This window comes from Prunus avium, chromosome 6 (assembly GCF_965620075.1).
Source record: "Prunus avium chromosome 6, drPruAviu1.hap1.1, whole genome shotgun sequence".
NCBI lineage: Eukaryota > Viridiplantae > Streptophyta > Magnoliopsida > Rosales > Rosaceae > Prunus > Prunus avium.
This window is the reverse complement of record NC_142289.1, coordinates 13,677,581-13,696,513: the sequence shown is the minus strand read 5'-3', so window position 1 is coordinate 13,696,513 and position 18,933 is coordinate 13,677,581. Positions and strand designations below refer to the sequence as shown.

At 37.5% G+C, this 18,933-nt stretch overlaps 2 protein-coding genes across 2 annotated transcripts; both read left to right on the top strand.

Moving 5' to 3' along the window:
* The first annotated feature begins 7,054 nt into the window (after positions 1 to 7,054).
* On the top strand, positions 7,055 to 11,582 carry LOC110746168 (2,3-bisphosphoglycerate-dependent phosphoglycerate mutase 1). Its single transcript, XM_021946384.2, has 9 exons — positions 7,055 to 7,301; positions 7,702 to 7,943; positions 8,066 to 8,289; positions 9,212 to 9,330; positions 9,425 to 9,581; positions 9,709 to 9,810; positions 9,891 to 10,010; positions 10,909 to 10,968; positions 11,167 to 11,582. The coding sequence occupies exons 2-8, from the start codon at positions 7,703 to 7,705 to the stop codon at positions 10,951 to 10,953; spliced, it is 1,008 nt and encodes a 335-aa protein (XP_021802076.2). The 5' UTR covers positions 7,055 to 7,301; position 7,702; the 3' UTR covers positions 10,954 to 10,968; positions 11,167 to 11,582.
* Positions 11,583 to 13,218: 1,636 nt separating this feature from the next.
* On the top strand, positions 13,219 to 16,959 carry BST1 (DNAse I-like superfamily protein). Its single transcript, XM_021946383.2, has 10 exons — positions 13,219 to 13,314; positions 13,404 to 13,494; positions 13,584 to 13,658; positions 14,254 to 14,341; positions 14,488 to 14,592; positions 14,709 to 15,297; positions 15,540 to 15,733; positions 15,888 to 15,996; positions 16,136 to 16,284; positions 16,519 to 16,959. Exons 1-10 carry the CDS (start codon positions 13,219 to 13,221, stop codon positions 16,739 to 16,741), a joined length of 1,719 nt encoding a protein of 572 aa, XP_021802075.2. The 3' UTR covers positions 16,742 to 16,959.
* Positions 16,960 to 18,933: the final 1,974 nt, after the last annotated feature.

The following is an 18,933-nucleotide window of genomic DNA, read 5'->3' as shown; positions in this document are numbered from 1 at the left end:
GATTTTGATTAGGAAATTTAAAGAATAGCTATTGTCCTAAAGAATAGCTAGAAGCTAGTAACAAAAATACATGATCAAATACAATTTCAACATAATTCCATCCTAATTATTGGTACATCTTAGAACATCTCCAAGGATCAAATGAGGTTTGCCTATTTTGTTGTATCTTCCCTTGGAGATGCTCTTATAATATCATTATTTTGTTTTCCTTTCAGTTCCCTTCTGTTCTTGTTAAATGGATAAAATTTAGCATGTTTCATGAGGAAAAGCAATTCATTTACAAACACTTATTTAAAAAAGAAAAAAGAAAAGTCAGCATAGTATTTTCTTTTCCCTCTCATTCTATTACTCTATCCTATCTAAATAATCCCATCATAATTATTGGTACATTTTATATCATCACACTAATTTAATCTTTGCAATTCTCTACCACTAGTTGCTTTTGTTTAAGGGAAACTAATAAGCCATGTAGAATTACTTCATTGGGGAAAAAATTGAAAGAAATTTCGCAATCACCGCATCAGTCACTGGTGAAATTTAAGAACCTTGACTGACTCAAACCAGCTAGTCAACCAAACCTATCCAACTTCTGTTGTCCTCCAACTGTTACACTTCCTTCCGCCGTTAGATTTTCCCGTTAAACTTAACGCCTTAATCTCCCACTTCACTTGCTCCACTTATTAAACCCATAACATTGACTAGTGCTTGCCCCTGTTTTCTCCATCCCTCCATTTCATTCACTACTCTCTCTCTCTCTCTCTCTCTCTCTCTTTCATGGACTTGTACAATTTTGGAATTGTAGTGATGTAAACATTCACTAGAAGGCAACAGATGAGATGTTTATTGGGGAAATGAATTTAAAGCAATGGATTGTAGACTCACTAGTATTACCAGATGGAAAGATAGATGAAGTTGTGGATGCCAATTTGCTTGGAATTGGAACAGAGCAGGAAGATGATGATCATGTGAGGAAGAAGGATTTCTTATCATCCGAGACTAGCTCTTACTTGCTGTGCAGAATCACCAGAAGAGAGGATAAGTATGAAAGAAGCCATGCCGTCCTTTTGTTCAGCAGCGCTTCAATTAATGGGTCGTCGACAATGTAGAGGAAGCCATGCCGTTATGTTTCGGTATATTCAATTCATGTGCAGTTATTCTATTTAAAATACAATAATATATAGTTATGGAACAAGAAGTCATGATAAAAAAAATTCAAAGCTTCTTACTTTCTTGGTTATTAAAAATTATATATTTATCTATATATTTTCCTTTTATGTTATTAAAAATTAGTTTCAAATGAACAGGACATTAGCTAGTTTGGACTGGGGCTGAGTGGAAGCCTTTCCTTTTAAGTCAAGTCCTTGCTCCATTCTTCTCCATTGTTCCTTAATCACAAGTCAAGTCCGAGCAGTGCCCAGCACTACCATTTTAGTAAATGAGGGAGATAGTTAAACATGAATATAGTAGAGATTTTTCGTGTAAATATTGTTTGTATTAATTAATATTATGAGTACATGGGGTTAGATTAGATAACATCAATCCATGTATAATGAAATTGTTTCCATGTATAATGAAATTGTTGTAGTAATAATGCTAAGGCCACAAAGTTAAACATGCAAGGGTTGTTGCAGGCATGAGATCAGTGATCTTCAAAATTTACCCTTTGGGCTGAAGAATGCCGGAGCAACCTACCAGAGGCTTATGAACAAAATTTTCAAAGAGCAGATCGGCAAAACCTTGGAAGTCTACATCGATGATATACTGGTCAAAGCTCCTCAGTGAGCATGTCACATCAAAAACCTTGTCGGAGCCTTCAGCCTACTCCAAAAATACCAAATGAAGTTGAATCAACCAAGTGCACATTTGGAGTCTCATTTGGCAGATTCTTGGAGTACTTAGTCACTCAAAAGGGCATCGAGGTCCACCCCAACCAAATCAAGGTCATTCTCAACATAAAGTCACTTGCCACTACGAAAGAAATTCAAAGCCTTACGGGCAAAGTAGTAGCTCTCAATCTATTTCTTTCAAAATATAACGACAAGTGCAGACCATTCTTCAAAGGCTTAAAGAAAGGACAAAGAGACAAATGGGATGAAGAGTGCAAAGCAGCCTTCCAAGGCTTGAAGGCATTTCTCACTTCATCGCCCTTGCTTTCGAAGCCTCAGCCAGACAAGGATCTGTTCATCTACCTGGCGGTGTCCAACTCGACAGTCAACTCAGCTATCATTCGAGAAGAGTTGGGGGCACAACATCTAGTATTCTACGTGTCAAAGGCTCTCCTCGATGCAGAGACTCATTATTCGAAAATGGAGAAGCTCATTTTTGCCATTATATTTTCGGCGAGAAAGTTAAGAATAATTTTCATGACGAAATTTCCTTTGAGATCGATTCTTCATAACCCCAGCGCTTCTCAGCGTCTCATGAAATGGGCTATCGAATTGAGCCAATATGATCTCATCTACCGGCCGAAGACTGCTATCAAAGATCAAGCTCTAGTAGAATTCACTCATTCTTCAGCAAATAGAAAACCCAGCCAGCAGAAAGAATGACAATCTGCCAGTAGACGAGAACTCTTCTACTCAAGTGCTCATGCTGACCAGCTGAAAGACATGTGGCAGTTGCGCATAGATGGAACGTCAAACCACAAGGAAGCTGAAGCAGGCGTCGTCTTAGTCACTCCAGACAGAACTTTGTTGGAACAAGCCATCACATTTGGCTTCCAAGTTTCAAACAACAAAGTTGAGTACAAGGCATTGCTCATTGGACTGCGCTTACCAAAGGAGTTATTGATCAAAAAGTTAGTCATCTATTCAAATTCCTAACTTATTACAAATCAAGCCTCAGGGGAATACATGGCAAAACACCCAAGAATGATCCAATACCTTGGCAAAGTCCAATAAAGTTTGAAGGCATTTCCGACCTTCTCCATCCAACAAGTTTTTGGAATAGAGAACACTCACGCAAATGCGTTGACAAGCCTAGGAAGTGTTGGACACCCAGTTCAGCTGCTCAATCCCGGTTGAGCACCTAGATCAGCCAAGCATTGAAGAGGTAGAGCAGACAGACTTAATGCAGATCAATGAGAATCCCAGCTGGCAAGACATCATCATCTACTACATGCAAGTCAACAAGCTTGTTCGCATATCATATTATGGTCCTCATATCACATGCATAAAGTACTCTCAAACTCTCGAGGTGCTCTACAAGATTCATGACAACGAATGGGGGAATCATTCTGGGGGTAGGTCACTCGCCCAAAAAGCCCTCAGCATAGGCTACTTCTAGCCAACCAAGCAGCACAATTTCATGGAGTATGTCAAAAGATATGATCAATGCCAACGATACAAACCAGTTCATGGTCTACCAACTAAAGTGTATCATCCGCAGAAAAACTCATGACCATTCATGCAATGAGTCATTGACTTAGTGGGTACCATGCCACCGGCTCCTACCAAGAAGGAAATGATGATCGTGGCCACCTATTACTTTATTAAATGGATCGAGGCTGAAGCTCTATCATCTACTAAAGAATCTGAAGTGAAACGATTCCTCTGGAAGAACATTATCTGCTGCTTTGGCTGTCTATAGTCCATGATCACCTACAATGGATCGCAATTTATTGGCAAGCAGATCACTGGATTCCTTGAGAAGTATGTCATAAAACAACATTTATCGAACTCCGAGATATCTGCAAAGCAACCGCCAAGCAGAGGCCTCCAACAAGATCGTGCTAGACTACTTGAAAAGAGATTGGAAGGCGCCAAAGAAAAATGGGTAAACGAACTGCGCGGAGTGCTATGGGCTTATCGCACCACCAAAAGGAGATCAACTGGCAAAACCTATTTTCCTTAGCCTGTAGAACTGAAGCAATCATTCCTCCTCATATCATTGTTCCATCCATGAGCGTCGAGGGGGGTAGCATTGATCAAAACTGCGATTCGATGAAGAACCTTAAGTTGCTCTAGGAGGAACGAGAAAATGCCAGTGTACGAGTTGCAGCTTAGTCCCCAGCAGATGACTAAGTCCACTCCACTTCAATTCGAAGAGAATTCAATTTTTTCAAAGAAGTGTTCAAGAGATATTCACTCATCTACTAAGGAAAGCACCCTACTTAAGGGAACTGAAATCAACGGCTACTTGATCCGTCAAGTCAATCACGTGGTCATCAGATCACAAAAAGACAAATTCAAGAAGTCCAAGCTTAAACATTTGTCACCCCGAGTAGAGAATGACACATTTTCCGTAAGGGTGGGTAAAAAAATTCACTCATCCCCAGGGAGATGTGCAAGGTCGAGCACATGGTAACTCACTCGGCGGCTAATTAACTTGTTAAGTCAACCACTTAGTCAACATATCGCAGAAATGGTGAATTCGAGAGGTTCTTCAACATCTGAATAGAATTACTTCATCCTTTCAGTATGATCTGCATCTCCTTGATACCATCTACTGACTTAGACATTGGAGATTCTACAACCTTGAATATTCGTCTTTCCATACAGTTACTAAGGATAACATAATTTTAACTCCGGTTATAGGGTTCCAACCAAGCGGCCAGCAGGTCCACGTAAGAGACAACTCACACCTTTGGCTATAGTTGTCCAACCAAGTGGCCAGTAGGTGCATGTAAGAGATAACTCACAGCTCCGGCTATAGTTTCCCAACCAAGCGGCCGATAAGTCCACCTAAGAGACAACTCATAGCCCCGGCTATAGTTGCCCACTCAAGCGCCAGCAGTCCACAGACTCAACACAAATTTTGGTTAAAGCATTAACTGAAATTTCCATAGCAAAGTGACCAACATGCCCAAGTTCAACAAAATAGATAGTCAACCGAGACCAATACTTAAAGAAAAATAAAGCTACAAAGCAACAAAGAAGTAAAAGTATTCATCTATTTTGAGACTTCAACAGGCGATTCCCCTTTGTTGATGTCTTCCTCAACTCCAGTTTCATCAGCCACATTCTCTTCGGCTCCAGCTACCTGCTCCACAGCTACATTATCCTCAGTCGCATGCTCTTCGACTCCAGCCTCATCGGCTATCTGCTCCTCAACCACACTTGTGACGATATCATTTTCACCTTAAGCAAGAGACTCCTTCAGAAAAAGTAGCTCAACCTATTCATCACTAATGGGTAGAGTGAAGTAGCCCATTTTCTACAATCCAAGTACAAGATAGAAGTCAGTCAATCATGGATATGCTTCATCCTTGAATCCCTAAAGAACATGCTTCCTCTTTCCAGAAATGACGGTCGATAGCTCATGTTGTTTCCATCTTTCAACATCTCTATAACTGGGACTCTGGGAGCATACCACCTTCCTTCTTTCAATGCAATTATGTCTAGCTGGAGATCAAACCTTTTACTGATCTCGTCAACTGCAAGTAGATGACCGAAGTCAGTCAATCACAAATACAAAAAAAATTCATGCGAAGTAAAGCAGATTAGTAGATCGAGACATATCGTGGCAAAACTTAGTGGAAACCCGAGGGCCATCATTCACATCGTCTCCCATCTTCCACTAATCTCAAGCACATCCATACTCCAAGCACTAAGGAGCCCAACTCCAAGGAGGAATTAAATTCAACTCTCAAAGGGAGTCCTGCTACAATTAGGAATTAAAAAACCCTGCGAGTATTTCACATCTCCTACATGCCCCATGACATGTAGAAGCTGGGGGCATTTGTGAGAGTAAATAAATCCAACGAACAATCAGGAGGCGCCACGTGGAAAAGAAGCAAAGCCTAAGAATATATTATTTAAATCAATATCATAATTTAATAATATATTCAATATGGGGGTTACCTATTTAGGTTGAGGGATTAAATTCCATAAATTCCCTTAATCTATTTATTTCCTTCCATAACTTCCCTCAACTCAATTAATTAGGAGAGGAATAATTCTCAATTATTCTCTCCTTAATTGGAAAAGGAATGTTACAAGAAGGGAAAAGATATTTAAGCTAAAGTTGGAAGACAAAGAAGGTAACTTCGGAAAACCCTAGAGATTACACACACACACACACACACTCTCTCTCTCTCTCTCTCTCTCTCTCTCTCTCTCTCTCTCTCTCTCTCTCTCTCTCTCTCTCTCTCTCTCTCTCTCTCTCTCTCCTCCTAGCTAAATTCCCCTCTCCCTCTCACACTCACCTCTCTCCCCTACTCGGCTCGCATGCCACACATCTCTCCCATAGAGAAACATCTCCATACCTTTCAAAAATACCTCATGATATTACTAACTTAGGCATTGGAGGGCCCTTGGCCACCACCACACCAGTGGTTTTTCCGATTGTTTTATTGATCTTGCAGAGAATCTAGAAGGAAAGACGAACGAGAAAGAAGATTCATCCGCCAATATTCTCCCGTGAGAAATTTGCACAAACATAGATAACAAAGATTACAAAGCACAACCCATAACTAGCAGAAAAACTTGTGTGAAACGGTGATAACATTGTTTTGCTATCTTCAGCCAATCATAGATTACCATGTGGAAAAGTTATCATACATGGCATGTCATGATTGATCGGGGATGGCAAAACCGTTTCACACAAGTGTTTCTCCACTACTAGTATATCATAAAAGATTTTTATCACAAATGGTACCTGGACTTTTCACAAGTTCTCAAACTTTCTAATCAATCAATTTGGTCATTAATATTTTGATTCACACATCAATTTGGTCCCTCTCATCGCATTCCGTCAAAATTTTCATTAAAATTGGTCTCTTACCAACTTTAAAGGGATATTTTCGTCAAAATACAACCTATCCACCTATGCAGCTCACACATTTTGCTCAACAATGCTATCTTCTCTCTACCTGGACTCCAAATGTGAAACCCTAATTGGAGAGAATATGACCTTATTGAGCAAAAATTTGAGTTTTAAGACTAAAACAAGCTATATTTAGTTGAAAATATCTGTTTAAATTGATGTGTACAGTTTCGACCCAAATTTTTTTGTTGATGCGTACAGCTTAATTTGATTTGAGAGTTTGCGGAATAAGTAATTTTAAAAAGTTCAGGGCACTGGTGATAAAAACCTTAAAGTTAAAATCAAATTAAAAGGAGGCTACGACGTCGTTAGGCTCGGGGGTTGGTGAAAAGTTTTTGCCGTGGGGAAAACTGAAAAGGAACTCCGCCATCTCTTTCTGGTTCTGCGTTCCCCCGCGAATTTGGAAAAAGCGCCATCTCTGCCCGTCTCTGTCGCTTCCTTCCTTCCTCGCTTCCATCTTCACAAGGCGTTGATCCCTCCAAAGCTTGTAGATCAAGATCACTCTCAAATCCCCCACTAACCCATCTGATATCCATGTAAGTTTTGCTCGTTCTTTATTTATGAATTGCTTGGGTGTTTCAAGCATGATCCTTTATTTTCTTTTACATTAACATGTAGTTGGAATTCAATTTTGTTCCTTGCTTCGATCTGGCTCTGTTTTTCAATTAAGTTGGCTGTGTCTTGTGTAGTTAATTCTAACTTTCCAGCTTTTATTGCCATGAATAGGAAAAAAAAAAAAAACCTGCTTTATTTGTTTTCAGTGAAGTAAGCTTTGTGGAAATTTATAAAATGACCCAATTGAATGATGATTATAAGGTTGATGATGGAATTGCGTCCCAGGTATTAGTCATTAATAGATAGCTCTGTAGAATGAAAATGTTTTGCGAATTCATTTAACTTTTGCTTTGTTTGCTTTTTTTTTTTGGACATTATCAGAATGGTTGCGAATGCTTTCCGCCATCCTGTTGGGGTAATTCAGCTCCATGGTTCTGTTGGTGACACTGGTTCTATGAGCAAATGTAGGCAGATGTCTTTCAGATTTATCTCCAAAAATTTTGCGGTTGATGTGGGTTTGCTTAGAAAAGGACAATGTGGTTCTAGACAGTGTAAGCTGCAAGTAATTTGTGCATCTTCTTCTCAAACTTCAACAACTGATCCAATTTTATCTACCTCGAAAGGTATTACCAACAATTCTCACAAGACAGCAAGTGTGTTTGTTTTGTTCTAGCAAACTAATTATCCTTATTGAGACTCAGGGAATTTTCTGCTAATTGTTGACTCTATGTTCTCCCTTTTGTAGCTGAAAGTGCTTTAATACTAATTCGTCATGGTGAATCTTTGTGGAATGAGAAGAACTTGTTCACCGGTTGTGTTGATGTACCTTTAACCAAGAGAGGCGTAGATGAGGCAATAGAAGCCGGTAAGAGAATTAGCAACATCCCTATAGATATGATTTTCACATCTTCACTGATTCGTGCACAGATGACAGCTATGCTTGCCATGACCCAACACTGCCGAAAGAAGGTATCTTTGCTCAAATACTGAGATATTCATTTTTTACAAATTTGACTTCAGAGATACTGAAACTTTAATATCAAAGATGGTACTTGTTTAAGTAGATAATTGATTCACTACTCAACACATGTGGAGCGCGTTAAGAATCAAGATATGAGTGTGTACTAAATCATATTTGTGGAAAGATTTGAATTTGGGACCTAGCCATACGGTGCCACCTAACCCAAAGAAAAGGGTCATTGCTCCTCAAATTTAATTATAGAGATAGCGTTAATTATTGGTGTATCCATCCCATTGGTAGTGTTTAGGCATAGAACATAGTCAACAGTTGTTTTTGAGAATGGAAAGTATAGCTAAAGGTTTTCAGCAAGATCTTGTAAATATTGAATTTCACTAATTACATGTGGTGTCCAATTTATACGAAGTCATATGCAAACCCTTTGAGACTTTTGGTCAATGCCATTGGAGATATCTGCCTAAATGTTCCTTTTTTTGGACTTTTTAGAATCCTCTGTTGCCTACATGGTGTAGATAATAAAAAACCATTGAATGCTCATTCTTGAAAAAGGTAATTCTGGCCCATCTGGTTGCTTATCTCTTTGATCTATACTCTTTATAGTTTTAACTGCGAAACATATACTTGCCAGGGGCAGTTCCAAAGTCTTGCTTACTATGTTTATGGTCGAACAGGTGGGGTGTACTTCTGATTTTAATGTTAACTGCTACCCAATAATGTAAACAGTGTGACGTGACAGACTTGAAAGAGAGAGGTTAAACAAGCTGACTTGGACCTAACCATTTAATATCAAGAATTTTAACAGTATGCTAACTTAGATGATTTAGACTGCTTATTTCCTAGAGAAATAGATATAAGCTGTTATGGAAATATCAAATTTACATAAAGGGAAGTTATTTATGTTATGCTTTTCAGGTACCAATCATTACGCATAACGAGAGTAGACAGGCGAAAACTTGGAGTCAAATTTACAGTGGAGATACTAAGAAGCAATCGATTCCAGTTGTAACTGCCTGGCAATTGAACGAAAGAATGTACTTTTCTATGTGCTTTATTCATTTACCTGCACATTGTTTTACATTGAACAAAACTTGAGTAAATAGCATTACTAGCTGTTGTCTTCTATAGGTATGGTGAATTACAGGGTCTTAATAAGCTAGAGACAGCTGAAAGATATGGAAAGGAGCAAGTGCATGAGTGGCGTCGGAGTTATGATATTCCTCCCCCAAGCGGTGAGAGCTTGGAAATGTGTTCACAAAGAGCTGTAGCCTACTTTAAAGAACATGTAAGCAGATCAGTTCTTCTATTATCTGATATTCACATGGAATTCCCATTAGAAGCTGAGTGTGTGTTACTATGTTCTTGACTCTTCTTAATGTGTAAGAACCTGACAAGTAGAAATTGTATCGTAGATTGAACCAAAACTACAGTCTGGAAAGAACGTGCTGGTTGCTGCCCATGGGAATTCATTAAGGTCTATAATCATGTATCTTGAGAGATTAACTTCTCAAGAGGTAATGAACATACTTTTAAAATTTCTCACCAGCCATGCAGTACTTTTTATCAGTGGAAAATAATTCTTCATGTCAAACAGGTTATTAGCTTAGAGTTATCAACCGGTGTACCACTGCTTTATATTCATAAGGAGGAAAAGTTTATGAGGAGGGGAAGTCCAGTTGGACCTACAGAACCTGGTGTTTATGCTTATACTAAGGTATTGACTCTCTGCTCATCTAAGTTGTTGACATCCTCAAACATGCAGCCAATTGTCTGTAACTTTACCTTATACGATCACTTAAAATCTGCTTGTTAGCCCTTGAACACTAGTCTCATTTAAAATTTCAAACTTCTTTAGACAACTTGATCTTAAAACTTAATTGAAAATTCACACTTTTTTGCAAACAAGACAGTCTCATCTGAGAGAGACCATTAGAGAATCATGTGGAATGAAAGAAGTTGAGTAATTTCTTGGAGAAGGCCACCTTTTTAAGGAGTAATGCTCTTAGTTGTTTCATAACCAATGTGGGAATGCTGGAACTTAGGCTAGCTTGGAACCTGAGTCCCACATCAAAAATTGATAAAGCTTAGTGCTGTAGTCTATCTATGTCCATCTGCTCCTCCCAGAGGTGGCAGCGTATAATAGCTCATGGCACTTGCCACAAGCTGGCTCATCAGCCTGTGTGAGCTTAACTCCATAGAACTTAGGGTGGGGTCAGATATTTAATCAAGCCCATTAGTGTGGCTCAGCTTGTGGCACACTTTGGGCTTGAGAACTATGTGAGTGCACTAATTTGACTGTCAAATGCTCAGATCAGTTTCCTGGTCATGCCAAGACTGATGACATTAGCTCGAGGATGAATAGTGCACATATATTATTTTCCGTTTCACCAGTTTTCTAGACAGTGGTGTATTTGTTGAGTCCTCAATTCCCAAATTTTTTTTTTTAAAAAAAAAAATCTGAATTTGGCAGATATTGATTTGTTGGGCTAAAATTAACTTACCCAATGCAAGCTACTTTTTTGTTGCTTAATCCTATTAGTCCAATGATTCTCTTTTTCCAGTCACCCTTTCCAGATATTTCATTAACTGCTTTCTACACTTTTTGCAAGCAGAGTTTAGCTCTCTACAGGCAAGAATTGGATAAAAAGTCGCATTGAACTATATAAAAGCAGGTAAGCTCCTTGATGGAACATCTGTGCTGAAACATTTTTACTTGTTGAAAGACCTGGTCTTAACAAATTGAGTGCTTAGTGTTTTGGTATAATTATGTCCTATACACAGTATAACTATGTTTAATGTTGGATGTCAACCTTCAACTGGACATGGATTGATTGTGTAGTTTAATGTTCACGAGATGCTTGTTTTCGCAGGGGACAACCTATTTTTACTTGGGGGCTTTTTCTGTTTATTTGAAGGACACATGCCTGGAATTCTGCAGCATATGAATACAGCTATGTGCCGTACAAATTTTTGTTTTTCAATTTGCATATCAGAAGTCACTAATTAAAACAAGGCATTGAATTTCTGTAGTTTCAGTACATTCCTTACGTCAAAAGATATTGGAAAAACAAGAAAAGTCACATCATACTTAACAATGTTGAAACTTGTATTGTATGTTAAGAGTGTGGGCATGTTGAAGGATTACAAAGGGCATGGCCATGATTCTGCTGCTATTTCTGAAACTTTAGTTAGATAGTTAGGCGATGGTTGACAATTGAGACAGATGTATTCGAACCTCCTCTTGTGTTTGATTTCCAAAAGTCAGAAAGGAGCTACTTTTTCTTCTTTTTTTTCTTTTTCTAATACCAAAACAAAATGGTAGCAGCCTTTTAATTTAGCTGCAATATTGAAGTACTAATTTTGGAAGTACATTTTAGATGCTACTTTCTCGGCCGAAAAATTGAAGCATCAATTGAGTCTCAAATTGATTGCTAGAATACCATTGAAAAATATTATGAGTTTGCAACTTAACTCTATGTTGCATGGCCTACTTATATATGGCTCTGTTTTAGGGATGAGTGTTTTCGAGAAGGTATGTATGTTATGTTGTCATACTTGTAATGGAATCATTGATCGTTCTTGACTAGACAAAATCGATTATTTATGCCTAATTGTGTTTCGTGCTTTGGTTTCTTGTCTTTTCAGTATCTAAAATAAATAAATACTATCATGTCAAATCTCTATAAAATCCATTATTTGAAAGCTATTATATGGATGAGCTCTTGCAATCTGGAGGGGACAGATTGACCTTGAATTCTAACTGCATTTAGGTCTACAAAAGTGGGTGGATTGAGTGTCGGACGTGTTGACAAAAAGACTATCATATGAATAAGACAAAGCCAAAGCTTAAAGCTTAATTAGTGCTTGCATTTGTCTTAAGAAGTTTGGAATTGACCCTGATGCGGACCTCAATTATTTATTAATTTCAAGCTATAGTTCCTCTCGGCCACGTTTGGTACCTCACTAGATTCAAAGTATGTCGAAGGATAATGCGGAGGCTGACCTTCAAAATTTGTCTAAGTTGAAGATAGAATATGGATTAGTAATGATGAAAACTTATCCCAATCCCCGCAAAAATGGTATCAAATCAACACCTTATAATTTATTCCTTCTTATCCCTACAAGTGAAAAATCCTTAAGCTCTACATACTTCAATTTACTTTGAATCTTGTGAGTTTTCCAATCCAATCCAATTTTATGCACCAAATATGCCCATCGTGTATAGCTAATTGGTAAATCGATCTATTGATGTTTGGAGGGAAGAACTCGTATTTAATTCGAATTCGAATGATGTTTCTTAAATCTTTCATGTAACCAACTTGTATGTTACTCGAAGTCATCTTTAATTATACATACTAAAGTAGAGTATGTGCAAATCTAACATAGGTTAGAAATCAAGTGGAGTGTTTATTAGATAGTAGTAATGTGCGGACATCTGCATTGGAGAAATTCTATATATATATATAATGATTGAGAACTTGATTTTAATTGTTCACATAGAAAGTATAGAATATATAATATTGTATTATTCAAGAAAGAAAACAGTGTAGATAAATGAATTGAGATGAAATGACAACGACAATGTGTTGTGTCACTGTGGCTAACGGTTTCTCCTCTTTACCGTCCTAAATTCTCCGAAAGCTTTGGCGCCAAAATCTCATCCTTCCAAACAGAACACACAAGGAAGAAGAAAATCATTAATCACATCAAACAAACTCAGCAAAAGTCAAAAAAAGAAAATTACAGCAACATTATTCAAGAACACCTCAAAACCCAGAAAAGAAAAAAAATTCAGCAATTTAATTTCAGAGATTATTAAATATTTACAAAAAACCCACTCACTCAAAGTGTGTGACACAATTAATTGATATATATATATATATATATCATATATATATATAAGAATATATATCAATGAATGAATGTCTTCCTCTTGTGGAGATGCCAACGTCGAAATGACCAAAGACGACACCGACATCACACATGATAACTCTGCCAAGAATGACAAGAAAAAGAAGGTATTTTATTTATTAATTGTTTTTTTTTCTTCTAGTTTTCATTTTCATTTATTTATTTATTTTGTTTTTCCCCATGTTTTTGTATGAAGTCTATCATTCCTAGACTTTTTGGTGTAAAGCGTGAAGGCTCAGACGAAGACATATTCAAATCAGATGGGGACGGCATTGATTATCATCTAGGTATCTCCCATCTCTCATAAATATATATATATATATATATATATGCCTTTTTAAATGGTTTTTAATTAAGGTATTTTCGTTTTTAATAGATTTGGAGAAAAAGATTGCTGCTAGGAGACAAGCTTTCATGGAGGCAACTCCTGTCATGAGAAAGAATTTTTCAGGTATGCTGGGTTATGCATGCATATAATTTATTACAGAAATGAATTAAGTTCAGAAAATCATGTTTTGCAAAGTGATTTTATGTAGTTAATCATTTTTTAATGGATGGGTGATGGGTCAGCTTTAGATTGAATCTAAATGATAGAGACAGGCCACTTACCACAAACAGATGGACTGGAAATTTTCCCTTGTCTCCTCTTGTCCCATTTTGGTAGCTGACCTAACAAAAATCTGTTTTGATTATTTATTGGTACTATATTTTTGTATTTAAAGGAAAGACTAATCGTACATGTACCAAAACAAATCTCAAAGTTGTGGATCCAACTAATATGATAAATGTTTTCTTTGTTTACGTATAGGTTTACCCGCAACCTCATTTATTTTTAACAGATAAAATATTCAGTCGTACATCACATAAGTGAGAATAGTTTTGATGAGGAGTGTTACTATTTCGCTAAACTTGGAGATTTTCTTGCTTGATTTCGACCCTTAGGCCTTATCATGTAGAAAAATCATGATTTAAGTAGACTTTGTGAGATTTGATGAGCAAAATGAAAATTGTAAAAGATGGTGCTATTTTCTTATCTCTACTATCAGATAGGCAGGCTAGTCCGGGGATTCAAAGCCTAAACCTATCAAACTTTGAACACTCTATGGCGCCAGCAACTGAGACTAAAGAATTCCGGTAAGAATTAATTCTATCATCATCTCTAGCTAAGAGACGTCTAAGACAGGAGGTTGTATATAAATACATAGAGTTTAATTAATTTAGTTGTTGCTTTCAGTTAATTTTTTTTTCTAAAAAAAAAATTATGGTTAATTTGGGTGCAGGATATTTGTGGCGACATGGAATGTGGGAGGAAAGTCACCTAACAATGGCCTCAACCTCCAAGATTTCTTGCAGGTGGAGGGCTCTTCGGACGTCTATGTGTTAGGGTACGTAAGAAAATGCCTCACAATAATTAAAAAATTTATAATAAAAACCCAGAAAATTTAACCTTTGTAGCATGAGACTAATTAATTAACATTTGTATGTTTCTTGTTATTATAAGGTTTCAGGAAATTGTTCCTCTAAGTGCTGGAAATGTTCTAGTGATTGAGGACAATGAACCAGCAGCAAAATGGCTAGCCCTCATAAACCAAGCACTGAATAAACCCCAAAACGCATGCTCCAATGTGCATTCTTCTTCAGATTCATCAAACCAGGGTTCCAACAACAACACCACCAAGGAATCCAAGTCCCCAGGCAGTCTCAACATCTTCCAGAAGCCTTCTCTAAAAGCTCTCAGAAAAAGCTTCAAAGCAAACAGTAGCCTTCTCAAGTCTTGCAACTGCCCTGTGGAGTATCCATACCAAGAAAGGCGGCGGATAAGAAAGCTCAGTGATGCTACCAGTGAATCAGACTCAGCAGCTTCTCCTCGAAGCATTTATGGCAGTGATGGTAGTGTAGATGAATTTCTTGCAATTGCTGGGATTCAGTCCCCGACTTCCTCTGGCGACATGAATTACCGCCTTATAACAAGCAAGAAGATGGTAGGGATTTTCCTATCGGTTTGGGTTCGAAAAGAGTTGGTTCATCACATTGGCCATCTCAGAGTCTCCACTGTAGGAAGAGGAATAATGGGTTGCCTCGGAAATAAGGTTGGTAAAAACTTTAATAAAATTATTTGTACCGTGACAACTGACCACTAATATCAGTTGACATGATACAAATTGCAGTACTCCAACTTTGGTGTGCCTATTTACACATAGTATCCACGGTGTTTAATCAGAAAATATGATACAAATAGTTTTCGGTCTAATACAATACAATAAAAAGGATGTTTAATGATCATATTATATATATAGCCTGATAATTGTTGAATTGTGATTTTAATCTGCAGGGATGCATATCAATAAGCATGACATTGCACCAAACAAGCTTTTGCTTCGTGTGCTGTCACTTGGCTTCCGGGGAGAAGGAAGGTGATGAGCTCAAGAGGAACGCAGATGTGACTGAGATCCTCAAAAGCACACAATTCCCCAAGATATGCAAGAATCCAAATCGTCGTCCTTGCGAAAGAATAACTGATCATGAGTACGTACGTTTTACTATATATGAAGAAGACAGTAGCAGGAAAAATTGATGTTGCTTTGCTTTTACATTTCACCAGTTTTTTCTTTTCCTTTTGACTTTCATGCATGCATGGTTCAATAACTTGTGATCTTCTGATTATGTATAATTGTTGCAGTCGGATGATATGGCTTGGAGATTTGAATTATCGGATGGCTTTGAGCTATGAGGAAACAAGGGTTTTGTTGGAGGATAATGACTGGGACACCCTTCTAGAGAAGGATCAGGTTTGTTGTAGTGGACCTTTCTAGACGACTTACATGGATTCTTGCGCACAATCTTGGTCAAGTTTCTAAAGAAAAACAGCTTTAAATATTATTCTTATATATTACAATTAAATGTGTTGATTTTGATTAACTAATGCAGTTGAATATAGAGAGAGAGGCTGGAAGAGTATTCAGTGGGTTCAAAGAGGGGCAAATCTTCTTTGCCCCTACTTACAAGTATTCTCATAATTCAGACTCTTACGCTGGAGAAACTGCCAAGTCCAAGAAGAAACGACGAACTCCTGCATGGTATCAATCCTCTCCTCTCTAAATTTACTACAACAATTTATTCAAACATTAATTTGATGAGAGAAATGTTCTCTTGTCATACTGTCTTGTCAGAATCTATAAAATGTATCGTCAAGATTCACAATTTAGCGATATAAGTCTAGCAAGAGAACATTACCTACCTTTTAGTTTGGTTAATTATTTTGAAACTATTATCGTGGTATATTTGATTTTTCAAATGAATATATATTACAGGTGTGATAGGATACTATGGCGCGGTGAGGGCTTTGAACAATTATCTTATATTCGAGGGGAGTCAAGATTCTCAGACCACAGGCCTGTTTGTGCTGTGTTCTCAGTGGAAGTTGATGTTCTTAGAAGCAAAAACAACAGATTCAGAAAGGGCTATTCGTGTGCCGCTCCAAGGCTTGAATATGATGAATGCATGCCTCAGAGACATAGCTTCTATGAGTTTTAGTAGAAACATATCCATCAGAATATTGTATAGGGATTTTAGGATTAATTACTTGCCTCCCTCTTCAACTCTCTTTTTGTTCTTCTTTTTTTAATTGTGATTAGTGAAAACAAGATAGAACAAAGAGTAAGCATTGTACATCATCCCCTCTCTCACATAAGTGGATCTCACTTATGTAGGTGAGTGTGGTATACCTCTCCAAGAGATGCGGTCAGTGAATATAATAGCACAAAAAGTTTTGTTCGAAACCAAATGAAGAACTAGTTAGGGAACTAACGAAAATTAATGAAAGTATGAGGCTCTATCACATAGTGCATAGATCAAAAGATAAATATTTTCACTAAGCTACTGTGTGCACGTGAATGTGCATCTAGATGTAGACTAAGAAAATGGGGCGGGCTGTGCCAGCCCAAACTTTATCCAGAGATGGGATTTTTTGGACTTAAGTGTTGGATTTAAGCTAGGCACAAGCCCAACTGTAGGATTAAAATTCTTCGGGCCTATGAGCATGTCTATTTGGACATTGAAAAGGGAAGTATCACTAGACCAAGTGCTAATTTGTGGCTCCCTTATTTGTTTAATCTTTTTTATTTAATTACTTTTAAATCTTCATATAATCCTTTCAACCATAAGCTTTCGGGGTTGCCCTCTCGCACGCAAGGAGAGGCGAGCGAAAACATTAGGGTTTATGTTTTTCTTCTTCCTTGTTCAGTCTGCTATTGTCACAAGCCTATTGAAATACGGGGTGATGATCCATGCATGACCATCGTTGCACAGAGAGGGTGTAGCCCATCATCGCATGGCGTCTCTGGTTTGGTTTGGTTTTGTTTTTGGTACTATCTTTAAGGTGCAGTTGTTTTCTGTGGGGTTTCCTCTAGGTGCGGCAGTGGCTCTCTATGTGGTCTTCTTCGTTGTTCTGGTATTTTTGGAGTGTGTTCTCTTGTGTTGCGAGTTGTTGAGTTTGGATTAAGAAATAAGGAGATGGTATTTGGCGTTTCTATTGGCTCTGCTTTGACGCTAATGGCACATTGTTCTGTATTGTACAAAGAGCTATGCGAGCATAGAAGTTTTTCTTTGACAGTATTACGTTGTGGTGGGATGTTATTTGCTGAGCTTGTAATTGTGCTATGTGTCATTTCATTTGATCTTTGTTCTTTTGACTCTTTTGTAGTCCAATGCATGTGTGACACTCTTTTTCCTACCTCAAGGTTTTGTCCAATGTAGTTTTCCCTAAAAAGGTTTTAATGAGATTGCGTTCCTACATGCAGGTTCTTTTGTACTGTTCTTGGAATATTAATGAAATTTCTCTTCTAAAAAAACTTTAGTTCATTAAAAATTGAATTAAATTTTACTAAGGGCCAATTTGGCATTGCTGTGCTGTGAAAATAATCGCTGTCAGATTTGCTGTGAGAGAAATCAGCTGTGAGAGAAAGCATTTTGACGTTTGGTAAACTTTTTGCTAAAAGTATTGTTGGTATTGATTCTCGCATAAAAAAAAAAAATTGATTCATGCATAATCATTAAACCCAGCGCATCTTTGAAACTGATTCCTGCATAATCAGAAAATGAAAGCACCTCATTAGCTGCTTTCCCTTATAGCTTTCTCTCACATCAATTTTTAACAATAAGTGATTTTCTCATAGTTTACCAAACAGGCTGGGTTTCCCAAAAATTTTAAAAATCACTTATCACCCAAAATAAGCAATGCCAAACGGGCACTAAATATAATGCATGACTCTTACAAATATTTTTTATTTATCATATACATTTCCAATATACGGCCGGATAGGCCCAAAAACACATGGCCCCATGCCCTGTCTTTAGATTAAATGGGTTGGATTAGTCTCACTCACAACATCATGTCAGGCCACTCATAGCCTTAAAACTAGTGCCAGGCCTGGGCCCTTTTCATGAGCTCTACATGGTATCCTAGCTTATATCCCTCCCTATCAATCAAACTAATTAATTGATCAGAAAATTTAGATTACATACTAACTTGGGAATATTTTGCAGACAATTTAGTAGCTGGCTGTTCTTTTTCACTTTGGTTACTTGGGTTCCACTCATTACTTTAGTTTAGGTCACTAGCTTTCATTTTACATTTACCTTTGTTCATGCCTTTGTAAAAATTGCTTTGACTTTAAAACTAGTATCAAAGCCTAAATATAAAGAGTTCAATTTTTGAAATGAGAAAA